This window comes from Elgaria multicarinata, chromosome 3, assembly GCF_023053635.1.
Source record: "Elgaria multicarinata webbii isolate HBS135686 ecotype San Diego chromosome 3, rElgMul1.1.pri, whole genome shotgun sequence".
Taxonomy (NCBI): Eukaryota; Metazoa; Chordata; class Lepidosauria; order Squamata; family Anguidae; genus Elgaria; species Elgaria multicarinata.
The window spans coordinates 109,225,679-109,248,540 of NC_086173.1; the positions used below are offsets into that span (position 1 = coordinate 109,225,679).

Consider the following 22,862-nt stretch of genomic DNA (forward strand, 5'->3'; position numbering starts at 1 on the left):
CAATGTGATAATGGGCCATTTTATCTAGTTTAATACAAGTTACATCATGTACCACTGTATCCTCCTCCCCATTTTTTTTTGTTATTGCATTTATATCCCGCCTTTTTTCTTCCAAGGAACCCAAGGCGGCGTACATAACCCTCCTCCTTTCCATTTTATCCTCACAACAACAACCCTGGCCCCATTCAGAAGACATCTTAAACCATGGCTTTAACCAAGGTGGTTAAGCCAGAAAGCCAGGCCGTGCTCAGAAGACACCTTAAACCACAGCTTTAACCATAGTGAATAAAGTAAAAAAGCCTTATTCACTGTGGTTAAAGCCATGGTTTAAGGTGTCTTCCGAACACAGCCCGGCTTTCTGGCTTAACCACCATGGTTAAGGCCATGGTTTAAGGTGTTGTCTGAACAGGGCCCTTGTGAGGTAGATTGGGCTGAGAGTCTGTGACTGGCCCAAAGTCATCCAGTAGGTTTCCATGGCTGAGTGGGGACTAGAACCTGGATCTCCCAACTCCCAGTCCAACACTTTAGCCACTACGCCACACTGGCTCTCCATTGCTTTCAAAGTAGTGCAATTATAAGAAACTGAACACGTGCAACCTACTATTACTGCTCAGTCATTTCCATAGACCGTTTGAGTGGAGAAGCCAAGAGCCAGTTCCAGAATGTTTCTTGCAAACCCCACCACTAGTTCCAGAATGATGTGTTATTTATTAGATTTTTAACCCACCCAATATAGAAAACGTGGGTGCTAGTTGTTGGGCTTATGAAAAAATGGCTCTTGTCATCTGAGAAAGATGGCCACTCCTGAACAGAAGAAAAACATTCAGGCCTAGGGAGAAATGAGACAGAGACATGCCCTAAATGCAGTGATGCCCTGTACTGGACCAATTAAAGTCTGTCAGGGTAGAACCTGAAGTGTACCACATCTGAACAATATCACCTGTGGAAGCACCCTCCTCCTCCTCCTCCTCCCTAACAAGAATGCTGCAGTGACTGACCCCACTCCCAACAATAAGAAAATAAGAATTGCCTTATTGGAGGAGATCAAACATCAGGGGCCTACAATTTTTGTCTGGCTTTCTTAGCCAAGCCAAATATTAGTGGTACCATTTCCTTCCTTGATGGAGGCAAGTGCCTCTGCTCAACAGTACCATGCACTCAAACGTCCCCATAGGAAAGCTAGATGGGGAGCATTTCAGATTCAGCCAGTGCTTGGCAGAGGGATCACATGGCCCGAAGAAGCATCCCTACCCACTCTGCCTAGCAGTGACACGTCAGAGTGCTGCTGAGAACCAGTACCCAAGAGGCCCCACCACCTATACCTGTTCCTGAGCAGGGAAGGGTGAGGGGCTTGCTGCTTTGGCTGTCAAGCCACCCCCACTCTTCATCCTAACTTTGGAGCTGCTGAGAGTGGGCAGGGATCGCCATGCAGCTGCCAGGACAATCCCTGCCCACCTCTACAGCTTCAAATTTGGAAGGAAGGCTGGTTGACAGTCACATTCACTAGAGGTAAGTGCCACGCTTGCTATGATGAGTGCAATTGCTGAAGACTTGCCTGTAAACTTGCCTTAAAGACTTTCTTCAAATACTGGGGGCTCATCTACATCAAACAGGATATAACACTATGAAAGTGGTATGAAAGCGGTATATGGTATGTGTCCTGGGCCCCAACAGTTGTCAGTGCACTTCAACACCGCTACCAAGCAGTAGTGTGGCTCCTGCCTTTTATATACTGCTTTCATAGTGGAATATCCTGCTTGGTGTAGATGAGCCCTGGAAGTAATTCAGGGTCTGTTTCCCATCTAGCACACACTATTCAATTATGACTGGAGATAGGACAAAAAAGGGGCAGAGATCCCAAGCAATTTGTTAACTGAAGGCAAGAAGGCAGGGTCAACTAAGAGCCACACCCAGCTTAGTCCTGGAGAAAACACAGAATCTCAGAGATCAGTAGAAACTCGTAGAACACACAATCAAGATTTCTAGAGAGAACTACTTAATGGGTACAGAACCATTTCAAGTTTTAGCCTCCTAGTGAGTTCAAAGTTGTAGAGATCTGATTCGCCATTCTTAGCAGCCTACATACTGCACTTGCAAATAAAGAGGTTATGACAGCATGTACATAATGTTACAAAGACATTTCAGTGGCATTGCAAACTGATACCCTGTGCAAAAAAGTTAAGATGGGAGGCGCTACCCATCAAATACACACAGCGAAATTGTACTTCTAAGGCTTACAATTTTCACAGAAGACAGAATGAGGTGGAATGTAATTATAAGGTTCTTTGTCCCATTACATTCTAGAGAAAATCCAGATATTCTGAAAACAATACATATTTTTAGTGAAAACAATGCATTATATCAAAAAATAAAATTTCTCACCTGGTCTCTATTGTTAATATGGGAATAGGGTAGCTCTCCTGTCATCAATTCATATAGTACTATTCCATAAGAATAGACATCTGACTGGAAACTGAATGGATTGCTATCTTGCATTCGGATCACTTCTGGCGCCTTTACAAAAAACAACAACACACCAAGTAGACTTAAGAATTCATACCTAGAAAAAACCAAAACCTGACCACAGTGAGTCACAATCCAAATTGAAAATAGCTTCCTAAAACATTCAAATTGGTCCTGAGAAGGCAAACCAATAACACTGTTTGTTAAGGCTTTTTTTTCCCTTTTAGAATGAATTATTCAACTCCTGATGCTGCCAAGCACATGCTTTTTGCATGCCAAATGGCGAGGGCACCTCAGTCTTCAATTTAAACTGCAAGGTGTTATGGGGTAGAAACTGCAAAATCGTTCTGGAAGACAATATGTAGAAAAGCCTCCAAAAGCAGCATGCTAGACAAATTACAAGAGAATTAAGCCTGGCAGAAGACTATGATGAAATGATAGGAATCGAATTGTAACATTTAGCTGCTCAAAAGCATAGGAAAGGCATTGATGCTGTTCAGATGCAACAAACCCTAGCTTGTTGTTACGCGAATGAGAAACTAGAGGTTCTGCGTATGGGGTGGGGAATGGCTAAAGGAGGCTGAGGAAACTGCTAGCAGGTGAAAGTTCTTGGGATGCTGTCTCTGTGGTGGTCGACAGTATCTGATGGGGCAGGCAGGGGCTATATGCACTGAGGGCAGCCAACCAAAATGCCAATTTAGCTCTAGAAAGTTCCAAAACAACGTATGCGTGTGTGACTGCACAGAGCCCACAAAGGAAAAAAGCCTTCTGCATTCTGCTCAATATCCTCGTTCAGTTGAAACAAACACAGTTCCCCAAATTTTGATGTAACGGGGATCTGTGGAATAGCGCAACTCCAGAAAACATTCAGATGTGTGCCTACTTCTTCCATAACAAAGGAAGCTGCCCGGCCTTCAGTGGAATAGTAAGCACCCCAGTTCTCAGGGGTTAACAGATAAATTAAGTAAAAAGTTTCGGCTGGCACTGCAGATTTAGAGTCAGAGGATCGTCATTACCGTAATTTCACCAGCTACAAGCAACAGCTCGGTTGTCTTACCATCCAGAGAACAGATCCTGTGGGCTGTTCCACCTGTTGAGAACCACTCCATCTGGATTTGACTGTTGCCAGTCCAAAGTCTCCAATCTTCACTGTGCGGTCTTCATGAAGAAATATATCTACAGAATTGTTAAGGAACGTGTGTAGACAGACCTTGAAGTTACCAAACACTGTCCTCCTTCTATTCAAGCCGGTGTTTCAAGAACACTGCCTGTATTATTTCATTATTTATCACAATCAATACATTTTAATTATTCTATAAAATATTCAATATTAATGGAAGGGGGGGAAGGTATCCAAGAACCTATCCAAGAGCATCCTTCCTTTTTTGCCACCTAACCCAAATAGATTACTTCTCCTTCGCTCTCTTTTTTGTTGGATCAGAGAGTCAATGCTTGGGTTGTCTTCCACCTATGGAACCTAGGCCCCAAGCCTGCATGCTAGCCTATTTTATCTCTGTCTTGATATAGACCAGAGACACAGGCCTCCCTTCTTCCACCTACAGAAAGAAAGGATCAACATGTTATATATAACATGGAGTTGTCATCCGAATGCCAGCAGCCCTGTATCCATTCCTTTCTGCTTCTGGGTGCTGTTGCCGCCGTGGGTGCTGCCAGATGAGGCTTTTAGCATGCAATCACCCTGCCCATTCACAGTATTGTAAGGAGGGCCCAGACAGTGTGGTCTTCCTCTTGCAACCCTCCTGAGCTTTCCCACCAATTCTTCTGCCATTTTTCTATCCACAAAAAAACTGTTAAGGAAGAAACACAGAGAAGCTAGGCAATGTCTTTACTGGTCGTGTTTGTAGCCCTCCGTCTTGGATTTGGGTGAAGTATAGTTAGGTCTCATAATATGAACTGCTGAAAGGATTGTTTGAGTATAATGCTGATTTTATTCAAAATAATTACTGATTAATTATTGAACGTCAATGCTATGCTACAGTACAAGGGTGGGCAACACCGAGCCCACAGTACTCACAGCCCCTCAACATCGGGGTGCGAATATTCTTTTTTCACACATAAAAAAGGCATCTTTAGTGGCTACGGAGTGTTAAAAGGGTCAACATTAGCTTGTTTACAAGTTAAATTTGACGCTTTGGGCACTCCATAGCAATTTATATGCCTTTATAGATATTTATTTTTTGCAGCACCCTGGGTGGGGGCCTGAAAATAACCCCTGGACCTCCTGCAGTTGCTCACCCCTACAACTGTGTATTTAGCATTTTAGTATGCATTGTGGCTATTGTGCTAGTACTGCATTTAAATTGTCTATTTTTTGTGCCCTGCTATGAGCACTTTTATTAACCTATTTAAAATGCCATATATAAATAAAGTGATTCATCACTTATCTGCACTGAATCTCCAGCAATGGATACGGCAGCTTTCCAGACGGGACATAGTATGGTCTATGGATTATGAGAGTTTGGTTGTTGTTTTTTAAAAAAATATCAAATAATTGTGCTTTGAATTTAGAGATCTTGATTGAGAGCAGCAGCAGTTTTGGATCCAGATTTGTATTAAAATTACTACTAATGAATATGGAGTATTCATCCAGTTTACCTTAACTAGTAGTCTTGAACTAATGTAATCACCAACTAGACATACTATACTTTTTTTACCATATTGATCAAATGAAAATAGCCCAACAGAATTCTACCATGTAAGGAAAGGATACTATTTGATTTCATGTCTCTGTGTATTATATTCTTCGCATGCAAGTAGCTGTAAACAGAATTTGATCAATGTAAATTTGAACATATTTACAAGTGAAGTGATTATAAAGCAACAATTTACAGCCTTAGACAAACGCAAGCAAATATTGTTCCTCAATTATATATATAAAAATATTTAATGTTTAATATTAATTGTAGCTAGAGATGGTTATTTTATCCATTCAGAATTCGACAATGCTATTTTTGTACAACTAGAAAAATCCCTTTGTAATGTTCATTTTCTTTGGAAAATTGCCCTATGTTTGGATGCTTCACTTTAGCAGGAAGAAAAGTGATTTGCCTGAATGGAAGGTAACATTGACTTGATTTTCTCTACATTATTTTGCACTTTTGGAGTAGTCCATAGCTACGAGGATTTCATCCATTCTTTCTGCAGCAAGTTCTGTCACGGCAGCCTTTAAGCCTACTCACTCCATTCCTTGCGCGGTCTGTCTTGCAATATCAATACGTTGTAACATCTGAAACTTCGTCTCCTGGACATGCAGGTGTTTATACAGACTGCTTCCTTCACACCACTGCGTAACAATAGCCAAATTATCTTTAGTCATGTAGCCCATGAACAGCAAAATATTGACATGCCGGGTTTTCCTAGCAGAAGCAAAGAAAGAATGAACATTTCCAGTTAAATAATTCTAGACCTTAAAACCCATTATCTTGGAAGAAGTACTATTACACACATTGGTATTCAGCCTGTCAGTTTTGCTGATCCTCTCATAGCAGCTTTTGATACCATCAACCATGCTCTCTTCCTCCTGGATAACCTGAAGGGCATGAGACTGGGTGCACTGCTTTGCGGGGACTCCCATAATTGCTGTGGCGAAGGACGCAGAAACTGGTGCTGGTGTCCACTTGGCCTTTGGCTTATGAGATCCCACAATATTCCATCTTGCCCCACATGCTATTTAACGTCTACATGAAGCCACAAATATGTTGTCCGGAGTTTTGAGATACAGAGCCATCATATGCCAGTGACACTCAGCTCTCCTCTGCCAAAACTCTACCACAGCGTTAGCAGTTTAAAGGGCATGTATGCGGTTGGGTTGTCCAAACTTAAAATGTTTACTGGTATTCCAGTAAAAATGATTTCCAATTATAACTTTGCAATTTGATTGAAGATAACATTTAAGCCACACTCTTTTCTTTTCTTTTTTGACATCCCCACCCCTGAATCAAGTATTCAACTACTTCTGGCTATTAAAGGGGGGACTGGATCCAATACAGCACAGGAAGTTAACATTGCATAATTTTCTTAGATTTGTTTACTAAATGTAAGTAAAAAAACATGTTAAGAGAGCACTTCTATGGCCCCTAGACAGTGTCTGGGGGACATAGGATATTTTGGATTCCTGGATCCAAGGCTGGAGGCAGCCCTACAACCCTCTCCCCATCACAGATGGCATGGAGAGAACCACACAACCTCATAGAGGGGTGAAAGGGTGTGCATTGGTGGTTGGGTAGGGGAGGAGACTGGAGATGCAGGGAACCAAGCTATTCCCAGCCTCCTTCCCTCCCCCTCCCTTAAGCTTCCTCTAGAAGGGCAAAAAAACCAGTCTAGCTAAAACGCAGAGCAGGAGGCACAATGCAACTCCATCTCTGCACTGGATAATAGTGAGCCTCAGAGTATCCACAATGGATCCAATAGGACTGCACCTAAATCAAGTTTGCATCCATTTAGGGCTTTGGAAACTGTTCCAATACAGTGTTCTGGAAAACCTACATCCCTGAACCAAAAGTGTTCTTAATAAAATGACTAGGTAAGAACTTGAAGGCATGGTGTTGACTTACCTTAGTACAGCCACTTCATTTCGGAAGGCCTGAAATTGTTCTGGAGTTGGATCTACAACCTTTAATATCTTTACTGCTACATCTCCTGCAAACATAAACAAGAATCATCAACATAATGCTAATAGCCTTGTAGCTCTCTCACATGCAGAACATTGTTATCTGTACACCAATTATGTAAAGAGATGGACACCATAGATTTAGCAAAAAGACCAGGTTCAGTCCCTGCTAACTCCAGTTAAAAGAATCTCCTAAAGCAGGAGACCTCGGAAAGACACTGCCAGTCAGAATAGGCAATATTGGGCTAAAAGGACCAATGGTGTATCTCACTGAGGCTGTTTGCACAACACGACAGCCTGCTTTGGGTTATGTAACTCACGGTGAAGCTGCAGTGCCTGTGGGGCACGTGGAGCTGCCATTTTGGCTATGCAACCCATGCTTGGGGGTTGTCATGCCATGTGAACCTGGCGAATGTAGGTTATGTGAGTGTTAAATAATCCTCACATAATCCTAGAATAGACCATGGCGAAGACTGATTAATCCTCGCATAACCCATGCTCACTGGGTTCACATGCCACAACAATCCCCAAGCACAGGTTCCTGGCATCCAGAGGCACCGCAGCTCGTTGTAGGTTAAATTACCCACAAGCAGCCATGGTATGTTGTCCAAATCTGGTCATTATGAGGCAGCTTCATAATGATCAAAATTCTATGCATCTCATCACATGTCCACATAGCTGACTTTTGGAGTGAAAGCCACATATGCATTCATTGTCTCACAATCCATGCCACATAAATGAGATGAACACTATTTGCTAGCGTCTAATATTGTAAAGTTCTTATGTTCAATAATACAAAAATGCATATTCCAACACATATACATACACAAGCACACACTTTTTTCAATACACCAGGATTCAAAGAACCATTCAGGATTTAAAGAACCGCTCAACTACCTCAAAGGGCCTTTGAGACGGTGTTTAATGATGAGCAGCCTGCCCTCCACTTCACGACCAATGAAATGCAGGTAACTCTTAAGAGTTTGCTCAATGCCCAGGAGCCTACTCAAAGAAGTAGTAGCAAAGTATCCCGCAGGGCATGCCCCAAGCACCTGGGTGCAGCTAAAGCGCTCTCTGGATCCTGGCCACTGTTTCAAGCAGTGCATTCCTGGAAATACTCCCAGCCTTGAAAGGTTCAAGTACCAATTTTCTATCCACTATAGCACAGGCAGTCTGTGCTTATTAGAATAATGGAAAACATGTTTTAAAGCAGAATGTGCTGTGAAAATCATAATGAAACCAAGCACCGAGAATTCCCTTTGCTACTTCTGTGAGTGTGGCACCATCCTCTGGCAAGCATGACGAGGGGCCAGCCTTCCCCGCAACTTTGAACCTGCGAAAGACAGCGGAGATGGTCCCAGCAAGTTTGCGGTGGTTAACACCATCTCCTTAGCTCCAAAGTTGAGAAGGAAGCTGTGGGTTGTTTGACAGCCATGGCACTGGGAGAGACATGAGCACACAGGACCACATCAGCAACACCCACCCCCTCTCGCCGCCATCTTTCGTACTCTAGAGCAGTAAGGATGGGTGAGGTTTGGATGTCACTGCCTGAAGGTGCTTGCGATGTCTTGAAACAGTGGCACCCAATTGACCACTCTCCCCACTAACCCCGTCCACAAGGGAAAGGTCAACTAAAAATCTTAAGACGATTGTGAAACAATTCAATATTGAATACCGGAACGGCCAATTTGGAGAACTAAAAAACTGTAATGACTTCATACCACTGAACCTTTTCTTAAAAAGCCATTCGTCTGCTTTTGAAAAACTGCTGGCATATATTTGCATATTTGATTTTTAAAAAAACATAGATTTGGGGGACATTTCAGTTATACTTCCAAGTCAGCACAATTCTTGCCAATCACAAATTAATGACTAAAATTGTAATTTGGAAAAATACAACAAAGTAATTAAGATGACTGAATCTTTCACAGCTGCATTTAGATTAATGCAACCAAACTAAAAGGAGAACATCTACAATAAGTCTCAAGAAGAACACCTGAGAAGTAGGAAGAGAATTATATGTTTCTGATAAACAAGGGGGCAAGTACTAGCTCTTACACAGTCTATCTGGTTAGCATCCAGTACTGCCCCTGAAGTGCTAATCATGATCATTTAATTCCAGCATTTAAAAAAGCCTAGATTTGCTTGAGTTTCCCATCGACAATTTTTTTTTTAGCCAAAAAAAGGGGGGGGGGGATAAAGAAAAAAATAACTATGCCTGAATTCATTTCCATCTTCACAACTTCATGAAGATGACACTGACATGATGAATCCTCAGGTAGCATTTTGGCTGACTTCTCTACCACACTTTGTTTCCCCTGTGTAGAAGAGCTCATAGCGCTCAGAGCACAGACGTCCGATGCAGATGTAATGCTAGCTTGGCTGTTAACCATAGTTAAAGGAATGAGAATGGGCCACTGACCCCCAAGCCCCTCCCCATGTACCTGGGAGCTCCCTTATCTACCCCCTTTAGGCCTAGTTAAATGTGACATCCAAATGATGTCACCCTATTGACAAAGAAATCCAAACAAACCCTATTACATATAAACCCTGGACTAATTAACCTTAACTATGTTTAATGTTGATCAGATGTAACTCTTAACTAGGGGACAAGCTGGGGAGGGGGAATGGCACACACCAAAAGGGGAGAGCTCCAGCTAATGTGTTGCCTATACTGGCCCCACAGGTAGCTTCCATGCAGTGCGCCATTTCATCTTGCATATAGAACCCTTTGGAAATCTTCCACACTTCTGTCAAGTGGCTATTTACAACAAACTTTCTTTGGGACTGGTTAGTATTTTCTTGCCTCTGACCTGTTTGATCTCCTCTTAAAATTCTGTTATTAATGAGATGCTTGTTTATTTGTTGTTTCAACCCACACGGTCACAACAACTTACAAATGCATACACCAAAAATACATGAATACCAGATACGCATACACAAACTCTGTAATGCAAAGGATTAAAAAAGACACCAGCAGAACTTTTTGTTAGAAGGTACCCATAAATATGTAAAGTTAGTTTTAATACAAAGGATTAAAATAATAAGAGGCACTAACAAAACTTTACATTAAGAGATGCCCATAAATGTATGAAAGTTAACCTTACTGATACATTAAAACCTTCATATTAAATTTCTTCATTACAATTCATCCTATTGACCTCCACAAATCCTCTTCTCAACTTTTGGACAGCCACTGCAAACCTTGCTACTCTGTCACAAATTTGTCAGCATCAGAGTATTAATGAGATGGCTCAGCTATTAGATGTGCAAATTGCTTCAGCTATTAGTCATGCAACACAGGCAGACATTGCTGTTCCTCTCTTGCCTGATTTAAAGTGGCAGAAAAATAATCAAGTGTATCGAGAAGCATGACCGAAATGCTGTTTAGAGACTGTTGCAGAGGCAGTGAACCGCATGATTTGCTGATGAGTTGACACTTGCTGGACAAATTCACACACTCAAACAAGAGTACAGCTAGACAGTAGGATTCTCTGCCTCTTGCACTTACTTGATCTAAAATATCAACACACTGCCAGAGACTGGCCGTTTCTTATCAAAATCGAACTATGTCGCTTAGTGTTAACTTTTTAAAACAGGTCTAGTATTCGTTTAATTAGCATACCTTAATATCGGCTTCCAAAGCTTAATTTTAGTGAGCCAGCAGAGAAGCTTATTTAGTGCAGAAATTGTTCACCAAAATTTATGACACATATGTTTAATTCACTGTATTTCTGTAGTCAAATATGGGCATGCTAATTAGAATGGAGTAAGCAGAAACCTGAATATTTTTGTGAACCATCCAGAGAGCTTCAGTTAAGGGGTGGTATAGAACTATAATGAATTAATGAAATAATCTGCATCAAATAAAAGTACCTACACTGTCTAAGGACAGTTCCTAATGTGTGAAAATGTGTCACATTCCACACACATGCCATTGCTGTTTTGAATATGCAACCATTGATTGGTCCAATCATGCATCACTCCATGATGTGTGAATCCAGACACTATGGGTTATTCGTGGGTTAAACAACCAAAAAGTTAACCTCCATTTATAGTTCTTAGGTTAACTTTGGATTGTTTAGCCCATGAATAACCCGTTATTTCTGGGTTGGCACATAACAGAGCAACCTACCATCAGGCAAATCGAAGGTTACATATTCAAAACAGCAGTGGGACATGACCCAGCAAATCACAGATGAATTAATTGACCCAAGATTTGCTGCCATTATGTGTGAACTGGGTCTACGTCTCCCTTTCACCTGTTATCTCTTTTCTGGTGGCTAGCAAGTTCCACATGTCTGACAAAGATGATCCATTTGTCCAGCCACTTTCTCCCCCTCTAGTCTCATTTTTCAACATTAGAAGGAAAACCTAACCAGAAAAGCAGCCGCTTGAAGATGAAGCTATTATTGCATCTTAGAACAGAACAGCTCAAAAACAAGCAAATGTAGCCCAGTGCATCCATTCTCATGATTTTGGTTTTAGTACTTTTATTCCTACTACACAACCCAAGAAGAAATACATGGCCCCTAACCTGGTATACCATTCACCAGGGTAATAAGAACAGTTATTGCCCTATTTCTTCGATTCTAAGACACACTTTTTCCCCCATATAAACATCTCTAAAAATGGGGTGCATCTTAGGTTTTTTTTTCTGTTGGTGGTACTGAAATCAGTGTGTGCGTCTTACAATTGAAGAAATACGGTAACACTTCTCTATGAAACAGAAATACAAAACATGCACACAGGGCCCAAAGTTTATTACTCTAGACAAATTAATGTTGATATTTTTGGAACAGTTATGATATAAATGTTCAATACGTACCATGCCACTTGCCCTTGTAAACAGTCCCAAAAGAGCCTGACCCTACTCTGGTAGAGAGCATAACTTCACTTGCTTCTATTTCCCAATAATAACTTGAATCTCTTTGTCCACGAGGTCTCTGGAAAGCAAGGAAGTATTTACAATACAGACAGTATGGCCTGGAAACCGCAGGTTAAGATTAAAGCTTGGATCAAGTGTGACTCATATTATTTGGAAATGCACAAGATATATCTGGCTGTCCAATATGTGCAGTTCTAAAGTGGGCTTAATGAATTATCAAGAGGAAAGTTGTATAAGAAAAATTAGTATGAAACTATCTTCTGTGTATTCAGAAGCCTTTTGTATAGCTAGAAAATAATGTAGGACATAGTAACATTTTTCTCCTTAATGACAGTCAGATTTTCTTCTTATATGAATATCCATTCTGTTTGTATTTTTACAATCCATTTCTAATACCTCCATGCCAGCAGACAAGTATTTGTCAGCTGTACCAACACAAAGTCAGAAATTATGACTCTTTACTGGTTCAGGAGATTGCTACAGAGACCAGGATCATGCGCCAGTGTGGTGGTGCACTTAGAGTGTTGAACTGGGACTCGGGAGATCCGGGTTCTAGTCCCCACTTGGCCACGAAGCTCACTGGGTGACTTTGGGCCATTCATTGACTCTCAGTCTAACCTGCCTCAAAGGGTTCCTTGTGATAGGAAAAAAGCTGGCATATTAATGTAATAATAAATAAATGATTCTAATGATAGTTCTAAGGAGACAGGTTCTACTGAAAACTTTAAGACTTTTAAGACTTGTCTCCATATTCATGTTTAGAATTATGGTGCTAATCAGATCTGGTGAAGGCAGCTTTCTTTTAGAAGCTCTCTTCCAGACCATCCTCCCTCCAAGGAATTCTGTATGTGCTCTGAAGCATGAGACTCTTTTCAAGAACTTTGAATAGTTTCACCAAGCTGTAGAGTGAAAGAAGAGAAGCAGCAGGGCTATTCTATCACTTCTACTGAGAGACCAGCTGCTTTTGGCACTCCCTCAACTGTCACCTAGAACAGGGGTGGGTGGGTGGCCCTCAATGACCGCAAATTCATTTTTAATAAATAAATAAAAATAAATGGTGTCTCTAGTGGATACAGCGCACCAAAGGGGTCAAAATTAGCTTGCAAACAAGTTCCTTGTGACCTTTTTGGTGCTCTACAGCCACTGTGGGAACCTCTTTTTTGCTAAAGAAAGGAATAAAAATGTAAAGGACAAGTATTTATCCAACCTACAAGTGAATCATAGTCACATATCCAACACCGAACATTAACAATTGATGTTTGAAGCCCATACTGTATTCTTCCCAAAGTGCTATCTGACAAATACAGTGATACTTACAATTTTTTTTTCTTGTGAATTAGATCCTGTAGCTCTCTCTCTTTGGGCTGGAACTGGCGTTTTGGGCTGTGACCATCCTGTTGGACTTGTATTGTTGGGGCTTCCAGATAAAGCCGATGGTGAAGCTTCACATATTTAAAGAAACGGGGGAAATGTTAGTATCATTAGAGAATTTCTGCATGAGAAGCAGTTACATGTAGGAACTGGCATGAAACTCTGCACAACAATCAAGTTGCATAAGTGATGAGGCATGTGTGTATTTTGCTACATAAATCATGTGTGCTAATTCCAACACAGAAAGGGCTTCTATGAAGAAATTTTGGTAAAGTGGGAAGTGGCACTCAGAATATCCAGTTAACTCCTTTTAGTGAAACACTCACCAGATTCACTGTGACTACGTATGGCATCCTGAAACAAAGAGAAAAGGTATCAATACTTCAGCATAATTTCTGTGTCAAACAGAACGTATCAGAAAATCTCTTCCATAATGAGAAACTGACTCAGTAGAGCTTTGATTGCAGATACTAAAACCACCACCAAAATATCGGGGGAAGGGGGGGGGAGAGAGAGATCTTGGCCATTTTGAACGAATGCTAATGTTAACTTGCAAAAAGTATTAATTGTACTTTAGTTTTCAAAGGCTTTCAACATGAGGGCCAATTTATTGAAATTTTTATAGGAGCATTTAAGTTATATCCTATAAAAGGCAGTCATTAGTCACCACGCTTGGGATGGTATCAATGTTTCAGCTTCGTATAAAATGTATCTTATATACGCCACTATCTATAGTGTGTAGTTCCGTTTGGGTAGATTACTCTGTTTAAAACATAGCAAAACAACAACCCAGTTCTGTAAAAGTTTCGGATGAGTAGAAATGGCCCCCAGTCTACCACTGCTGCAACTGAGCTGGTTTCTCCGCCTTTCACTGCATGCCACACATGCTACCCTGTGTAAACATGCACAGCTCTGACAGAAGACACATTGCCATCGTTCCCCATCTGTCCAATAGTATCCAAAGCACAGTTTAGATCATTGACAGAACCATACATGCTTCACAAAGCAAAACCCCAAAGTCAGCACAAGGGCCAGGAGGCACATGATGCAGTTCTTCTGCTGAAGCTAAATCAGTCTGGCCCTGTAAACTGCCTACAAATTGCTCAGAGCTCTTTGGAGAAAAAGTGGAGTATAAGCATAATCAATAAAATAAAAGTAATGAGGAGTCAAATCAATTTCTAAACAAGTTAGAAAAAATGTTTGGCAGGATGGAAGATTGTGTAAGAACTGAATATATACGTAGAGCTTTGTTAGAATTACGGATTATCTATCATTCTAAGAAAACTATTCCATGTGCGCAAGAGGAGTAGGTCAGTGGCCATTTTGCATTCTACCTCCATCCACTTGTGCCACATAAAATCCTGTTCCAGAGGGTCTCCTGACACTCAGAAGCAGCTCTTTGACAGATTCAGGGCAAGGAAGGAGGGCTGGGAACGCCCCGTGTGTACGGGGTGTTCCGCACATGAGCCTCTCGATCCCTGCTAGTATTTCAGCAACTGTTTCATGTACTTGCTGTGGCTTGCATATGGCCAATAGAGCACAGGTTGCCCTTCAGTTCTTTAAAACAAGCCAACTTCTTCCTGTATAGATACACCATTCACACACACACATATATATATAATTTTAAAAAATGGATTTGTCAATGTTTTTCCAATTTAACTTGAATATAACGTACTCCTCTTTGCAAGGCAAAGTCTTTGAAGTATTGTTTTTGGCTCTCTTCTAAAATCACAAGCTTTCGTTTACTGAAAGTCTTGTTTTACATAAAACTAAACCGCCAGTCTGGATTTCTATACAGATTCTTGGTGAGAACACACGATAACTGACCAATGCCTGAAGTCTATGGAGTGACATTTCTGTCTCTATTTTTTTGTATCGTTAAGGGCTTAACCAACATTTCCATTTATCATTTGAAGATACAACCAGATCCATGAAGGTGACACTAAAATGCACATGTTTATTCCAAAAGTGTTTTTGGGTGTTACTCTGTTCTACCGATTCAGCCTAATTTGTGGTTGACATTCTATTTGGTATTATCAACCCCCGATTTTAGTATCAGGACCAAACAAACGTGCCACACTGATTTTTCTAAATGAAACTGTTAGGCTACACTTGTGTTAACTCACACTAATCTTGTCAACTGTTTAGCAATCCTGTTAACTGAAGAAAGCAAAGGCATCCAGACAATACCTACTCTTCCCCTTAAACAGAATCGTCTGCACCAGGACCTGGGAGAAGCATTCAGGCTGTTATTCTAGTTCAAAGTAATGAGAAATAAGAAGAGAACAGAAGGAGTAGTAAAAAAATAGTTTCCAGCTGCTAAAAGGAAAGAAGTACAGAAGACAACTTGAAAGGAAAATGAGTTAACACATTAGCTATGTGCATGTTACTTTTTCTAGGAACTGGAGGTTTAAAAAGTGATGCAAGAATGCTCAATACAGGTTAGGCAGGTGGCCATCCCACCAACTATGAAACATCCTCCAAGGAAAGTTTTCTAAATTATCTTCTCACCACACATCCCAAGACTAGAGAGTATTCAAGTTCTGCTATAAAGCTTACTTTCACCTAAAACGAACCCATGAGAAAAGAATCCATCAAGATATCTGTGAGGGGAGCTGGGGAACCGTAACCCTTACAAAACAGATACATGAAAAGAACACAGTGACACCTGATGCTGAACCAAGCAATCCAATTAAGCAGATCTGCAAATCTACAAGAACTTAGAGGTCACTACATGAAATGGACTCACTATTCTGGAGGTGAAAGCCAGAGGGGAAAAACCCCAAAGCCTGAGATGTAAGGATAAACTGTTCAGCCTTTTCTTCTCTCCAACTCACAACTACAGCTTCAAGAAAGACTAGCCTAATTCAAGAGGGTGTAGGTGAAGGTTTGATCCACTTACAATAGCCTGCACTATCCCAGAAGGCAGGAACATGCATAAAAATGCTTGGAAGGCCAGAATAAAGGCCATCAACACTTATCCTACCAGAACATCCAGGAAACAAAATTGTGGGGAGCTAGCAACTACAGACTTAATGGTTTTTATAGGCAAGGCTGTTTCTTCTGTGCTTAAATAAAAAACAGAATTCTGCCCCATTTCTTCTGATATCAATGAAAAAGACCAAAAGCCATGGAAAGCACTGAAGTCCTTCCTTTGGTCAGTTCCTCAATCTACTATGTGGCTCAGACACTTTCAAGCCTACAGCCACAGTTTTAAAGTCTAGACACTGATTCAATTCTATGCCCTAATACAACTCCTGTGATATCACATTACAATTGTAGAATAATGGAATACATAACCCTGAGGACAGAAACTGCAGCCGCAAAAGGTTTTTTCACACACTGAAGTTCAGCTAGACAGATATGTAAGGCAGGGTAATGTAAGGTATCTCTAAAGATTCCCAGAAAAGAACTTACATCAAAGTTTTAATAGGTCTGTAAAGAGATCTCATGAGTGCATAATGGTATTCTGCTAAAGTAAGGTTCTTTTGTGCAGTTTACAATTCTGCAATAAACAGCATCTTGTCTTCAAACTAGTGATAGTGCCAAAGTTCAGACCCAGGGGGTTCTGCAATGAACTTCCCTGGGTCAGAAACCTCAAAGCCCATTACAGGTTAAGCTAACCCCACACCCTCTCTAAGGTTTGAGCCCAGCTTAGGATGAGCTTGGCCTAGCACCATCCTTCCAAAACAGCTGTCACTTCTTTTCCCATCCTGACTTTCCAGCCAGCTGCAGCAGTAAGGCCTTACTGTGGAACCTCCATTAAAGCCTTTGACACAGGCATGGGTGCTTGAATCCATGAGAGATGGTAGTTCTCATAGATCCTTATAGCTCTATCAAGACAGCCATTTAAGTTTTGGGGAAAGAGGAAGGGAACAGAAGCAAAGGATGCACCTCTAAACCAGTCACAGTTCTGGTAACGTTGGAAGAGAGGTGGAACCTGAACTGAGAATGGGGCTGAGGTTAGTTTGGGCAAGAGCCAAATTAAATAATTTGAGATTAATCCATTCTGAATTCCATAAATACATAGAATCTGAGGAAGCTCACCCATCACTACTTATCTCTGCAAACCTGAAGGTTCTCCTCTGATGAAGTTATGCACGCCTTAATAATGAGTTAATTTTATCTAGCACCTCAGCAATGCTTCATCAATATAAAGAATAGCTTCCAAGATTCACATTGGTCACCTACTACCCTGCCAAATGGTCTCTGCAATGGGAGAAGAAAAGCAATATGGAAAATGAAAAGAAGAATATTGCACAGCTGAACCTTCAGGATCCTGAATATAAAAAGAATGTTGCATCAAGTGTGAGATCTCTATAAACTGGTTTAAAGGACAGGTGGGTGGCTCTTCTGTTCAATGAGCTATTATCAGCAGCTGTGACACAGAAATTCATACTTTTAAAGATCAAAAATTGCTTAACTCTGCAGAGGTCGCAAACTTCAATGGAAGTATTATTAACGCATTAGCAGAGGTGACAGCCGCTGAAAGAGTGAAATGGTTGTTACACATTGGCTGGAAACATCTTGTTCTCCAATCCTCCAAAACATAGTAAAGAGGATCAGTAACAAGCTGTGTGCATGCACTACTTTTGACATCAGCTGAGAACTGTGGGTTGACAAGCAAGGAGGTCAGGCACCAAGGGGAAGAGGAGGCCTACACATAAAATAGCTAATTCCCACTCCTGCAACAGAAAATGTGACATCTGAATACAGCCATAATTACTTGAGAAAACAATTGAGCAGATACGTTGGGGGGAGCTTTGTTTTTTTAGAAAATGTGGCTAAATACCCAGGAGAAAGAATACCTCAATTATCCGGTTATCCACAGGCATAGTAGTGCTGACCATGTGGACGTTTGGGGTTGATGTAGATCTCTGTCTTTGAGAAAGGGAGCACTCTGGAGGATTTGATGTGCTGAATGTGAAGGCATGGGGCGTAGAATATCTGTGCTGAGAACTAAAGGAAGGAAGACAAAAGTCGTTAATTTCTGCTTCTATATTAGGAAATTGCCATTTATTATTGTGGATCTGAAAAGCTATTCAGAGTCTCTTTGTAGACAAACCTGTTTTGTAAGCTACTTCTCTTGAAATAAAATTGGTTTGAACAGATTGTAATGTCTGAACCAGGCCAGGCCAATAAACCATAGTTTATGGGACTGGGAACAAGCCACATGCCCATGTGCTCCCTCTTCCCTGGCCATGGCAAAGCTTTTCTGGTTTCTTACGCCCATCGTTCCCATGACATCCAAACTGGGGAACTGCATTTTAAGAGCTGTCTCCAACCAGGATATCAAATATAGCCCAGATCCTTAAGTCATAGTCAAATAAGTCATAGTCAATAGAGCTTCGGCTATTGGGCGGTATAGAAATGCAATAAAGAAATAAATAATTCTCAATTTTTGCTCATGGAATGCTCTTCCAAGCCACTACTAAGCAGAGAGTCACAGTATAGGAAGGATTTATACAAGCCACTCCTAAATTCTCTGCATAATCATGTCCACTTCACACTTAGCTAAACCTTTCCTATAACCATCCTCACAACTACACCAGAAGACCAAGTTGTCATTTAATTAATCTCCTGGCCAAATGTTACTGAGTTATGGGGTGTTTGATGCAATAGCGAGACACAGGCTGAGTCCTTGCACTCCCTCCTCCCCTCACATTTATGCCATTCTCTCCCTCACTTCTTTGGTTTGCCCTGGTCCTCCAACCTAAATTTAAAACTAGGGTTTGAGATTGTCTTCTAATTCTGGAACTTTGCCAATCTGGTTGTAACTGCAAACTATTTCTGGCTTGTTTAAACCAAGAAGCAAAGACAGGGATCCGAGTGCAAGAGCCACAAGACCGCCAAACCATGGTTTGGAACTGCATGTGAATAGGCCCTTTTCAAAGAAAATTAATCAATTGCTTCAGATGCAGCCTTAGAGCTGCAGGCAAAGGAACTATTTCCTAGCATACCATTTATATAAATAGTAAGAGTTTTGGCCAAAAAAGCATACAGTGCTTTTACATATTACCCAGACATACAGCCTGTGGATTTGTATGCTTGTTATGAATTCTGTCACAACACAAAAGTGCAGTGCATGAACAACTTACTTAACAGGTATCCGGGACACAGACTCCCGAATTCTCCGAGTCGTCAAGGAAGGTAGTGCAGGGACACCGCTATCGCCAACATTTGAATGTGGGAACAATCTGAAATCAAAAGCATGCCGCAGAGCAAAATAAAATAAGCAGTGTTTTACTAAGTTCAAAAGGCCTTCCTGTTTGAACCTGTGCATAGCTACATAGATAAAACAAATTCAGTGTAACACATCAAACAACAGCTTGACCGTATACCCTCCTAGGAATGGGATTGCACTTAAGTGGATCACTCATCCAATGCTAGGATCAGTAGTTATGTTTTCAAACTCTGTGTAAGCACTTGCATTTCTAGACAAAGACCCACCAGAAACCTCAACTCTGCAGCTACAACAGCAGGTGAAAGAACAAAACATTCCACAAGAAATGGCAGGAAAACAAATGAACATTATAGGGGGACCTGTGTAGGCAACACAACAAACAAGGTCTATCTCTCAGCAGATGTATGGGGAATAAATTAAAGTACCGACAGGCAAAATTACAATGCAGTGGCTGATTATTATTATTATTGCAAAAATGTGAACAACTGCTGTTGATTCAGTCATAGATCCACCATAGTTCCTGATTTATTAGTTTTTTTTTAAAAAAAACTCTGACAATCCAACATGCTGAGTACATGATATGAACAAATTTGTGCCAGAGCAAACAGAGGTTCAACAGTGACCATTTTAGCGAGCAAATACAATCAGTCAGTTAGTGTGACTGAGGAAACCTTGCAGGGAGAACCCCTGTCCCTTTCACATAGAACTTCTGAGGAAAAGAGAATTATTAACTAGGCTACCTATCCATGGTGCTTACAAGCCTGACAGAACACCTCATTTCAATGGGATTGCTATATAGACTGGGTAGGAAGAAATGGTGTTCAACTGACTCTTTTTACAATATTCAAGCTTTTGCACACTAAAAGATTAGCATTAATTTACACTAGAAGAATTGCTTCTATGCTGGGTAACGAGCTTATTTTTTTCAATAAAAAGCCCTTACAAGAGTTGCCGGATATTGCTCCAGTCCACACACATGGTTGGAACTTTTGTGCTGCAGTGTTCGTGGAATTTATAACCACAGGTTTGACACCGGAATCCATTTAGTAAGAACTTCTGGCAGATGTCACAGTATGCAAGTTTTAAAAATGTCTTCCGTACCTAGAAAATAAGTTTAATAATTTTATTACCATTTATGTTGCTAACTGTATTCCAAGAAGAATTCCAAAATCATATCTCAGATCAGATGAGGTGATGTCAGATTATTAAGTTTCCAAAATATTTGTTTGGAATATGTCTGCACACTACATCCAAGAAAGTATTTCACATTTTACCATTAGTTATCTACCTTTTATAAAGGAGAATACTCTAATTTTCAAACATAGCTTAATCACTACATACTATCTAATAACTGACCAATATTAAAATGTTTTAGGTTTTACAATGAAAATCAATCTTAGAAGTTACGTTTTTACCAGGTTTACATTTTCAGCCACTATTTAGTGTTGAGCAGGGAAAACCCACTCTTACCTCTGATTGTTGACTAGAGAGAAGAGAGGGGTTTCTCTGCACATTCCCTTCCTCCATGCACAGATCACTCTGTGCCTTCTTCCTGTATGGGTAAAGGAGTCCAATGGCACCAGGGGAAGGGGCCCAACCCAACATCATCTGCCCCCTTGGGAATGTCCAAGGAGGCAATCTAAACCCTTGGGCCAGAATGGGTGTCTTCCCACCCCATTCTAAAGGTATGATCTATACATTAAGCCTACATACACCACTAGCTAGGGAACATGGGTGGGAGGGTGCTATTGCACCCGTGTCCTGCTTGGGGGTTCCCAGTGTGAACAGAATACTGTACTAGATGGTCCCTTGGTCTGATCCAGCACAGCTCTTCTTACATTCTTAATAAAGTTATCCATTTTGTGACAAGTTTTAGAAGGTCAGAAAACTTAAGATTATACTAAAGCATTCTGCTTTTACAAGCCGATTGTTGTGAGAGCCTTTAGTGCACTATTGCTTTATATTTCAGAGTAAAAGCCTGCCAGCCATGCTCCCATGAAAGATTTCCAGACCTTCTACACATACAAAGGTAGATTAACGTACAAAGTTGTGTGTTGTTAGTGGAACATGATCAAGGAAGTCCACTTGCAGTTCCTCTCCGATCAATGATGCAGCATCTGTACTCCAATCCAGTCGTGCTTTTTTACTGTAAGAGCGGGAGGGGCACACTTAAATACATTGCATGCATTTATTTTTCAAAGAAATTAACTCAATATGAGAACTAAAATGCTACTGAATCTTAACCTTTCTCAGGTGGCTGGCTATTGGTTTAGAATCTTAAGAAGCAGAATTACCTTAAGATGTGCAGTCACATATATTACTTTAATAAATTATCACATTCAAAAGTAATGAGCACTGTAGACACCAAAACTCTTGCAGGCTTAATGATAATGGAATAGAGCCCTAACATTATCTGGAATTAATATGGATTGAAGTGCAGAGATGAAAACCCACAAATGATTTGTTCCATGACAGGCCATTCAGCACAAGCCTTGAGAGATGTGAAGTCAGCAAGTTACCTTCACTCCCTCAGCTTGTTAAAGAAGCATGTGCTTTTTAAAACAGCACACCTGGTCCTATAAAAAGCAGAGGAATACCCAGGGTGAGAATCACATCAACCCGGTTAAAAGTTTCAAACCTAAACTTGAAGAGAAAAATGTTCATCTGCCATATAAAAAGAATTATAGTGCTGACAGTTCTGAAATTAGTAACATTTTAGCTTCAACTCTTTCAAACTTTAGAATAAGCAAAACAAATTGGTTTCACTTGTAATACGCCAATTTAAGCACTTTGCATATCCACTGTTTCGATGGGACACTTGAGCACATGCAACACTGAAGTGGCTCATGCTGGCTGAATGTGCCCTTTGTGATTCTGTACAGTTTAATGAACATTACAGTTAGTGGCATTAGCTTAGCAATGAATGTTTGAAAGAAAGAAAAGCAGGAAAGAATCATGGGGAAAAATAGTTTACATGGATTTGTCTAAATTTATATTCTAATTCTTACCCTTTATGTTCACTAAGTAATCTAAAAACAGCACAACATTCAGGCTGCAAACCTCTGACTTTGAGTGCTTTCATGAGACAATCATGAAGAGTCATTCCATTACGCACATTCACCTGTTAAATAAAAAAAATACAGTTTTTATTATACCAAAAGCAGCTTAGAAACGTCTTAATCATCCTGCTATCAATTAAGTGTTACAATGTTTGCTCTTAGACTCTGGATGACTACACATTATTACAGAACAGCCTGACAACTTAAAACGTTCACTGTGGATTTATGCACAAGTAATGCTGCCAAACTCTTAACCAAAGATGAAGC

General features: G+C 40.7%; 2 protein-coding genes across 8 annotated transcripts in view; one reads left to right on the plus strand and one right to left on the minus strand.

The window, feature by feature from the left end:
- The window catches only part of MKRN2 (makorin ring finger protein 2), a 202,759-nt gene that overhangs the window by 27,956 nt on the left and 151,941 nt on the right, over window positions 1–22,862 (plus strand). The gene's annotated exons all lie outside the window — the stretch shown is intronic.
- Window positions 1–22,862, minus strand: part of RAF1 (Raf-1 proto-oncogene, serine/threonine kinase) — a 53,930-nt gene that overhangs the window by 2,753 nt on the left and 28,315 nt on the right. For 2 of the 7 annotated variants that reach the window (XM_063121231.1, XM_063121232.1), the window contains exons 4-17: window positions 22,545–22,657; window positions 21,580–21,682; window positions 20,480–20,637; window positions 19,451–19,549; window positions 18,161–18,311; window positions 15,547–15,606; window positions 13,679–13,706; window positions 13,299–13,423; window positions 11,922–12,039; window positions 7,038–7,122; window positions 5,664–5,840; window positions 5,195–5,241; window positions 3,521–3,639; window positions 2,383–2,514 (exon numbers count right to left, since the gene is read on the minus strand). In XM_063121231.1, the coding sequence (XP_062977301.1) occupies window positions 2,383–2,514; window positions 3,521–3,639; window positions 5,195–5,241; window positions 5,664–5,840; window positions 7,038–7,122; window positions 11,922–12,039; window positions 13,299–13,423; window positions 13,679–13,706; window positions 15,547–15,606; window positions 18,161–18,311; window positions 19,451–19,549; window positions 20,480–20,637; window positions 21,580–21,682; window positions 22,545–22,657 (1,515 nt within the window). The remainder of the gene's footprint in view (window positions 1–2,382; window positions 2,515–3,520; window positions 3,640–5,194; window positions 5,242–5,663; window positions 5,841–7,037; window positions 7,123–11,921; window positions 12,040–13,298; window positions 13,424–13,678; window positions 13,707–15,546; window positions 15,607–18,160; window positions 18,312–19,450; window positions 19,550–20,479; window positions 20,638–21,579; window positions 21,683–22,544; window positions 22,658–22,862) is intronic. The other 5 variants (XM_063121233.1, XM_063121234.1, XM_063121236.1 and 2 more) reach the window with 3 other exon arrangements.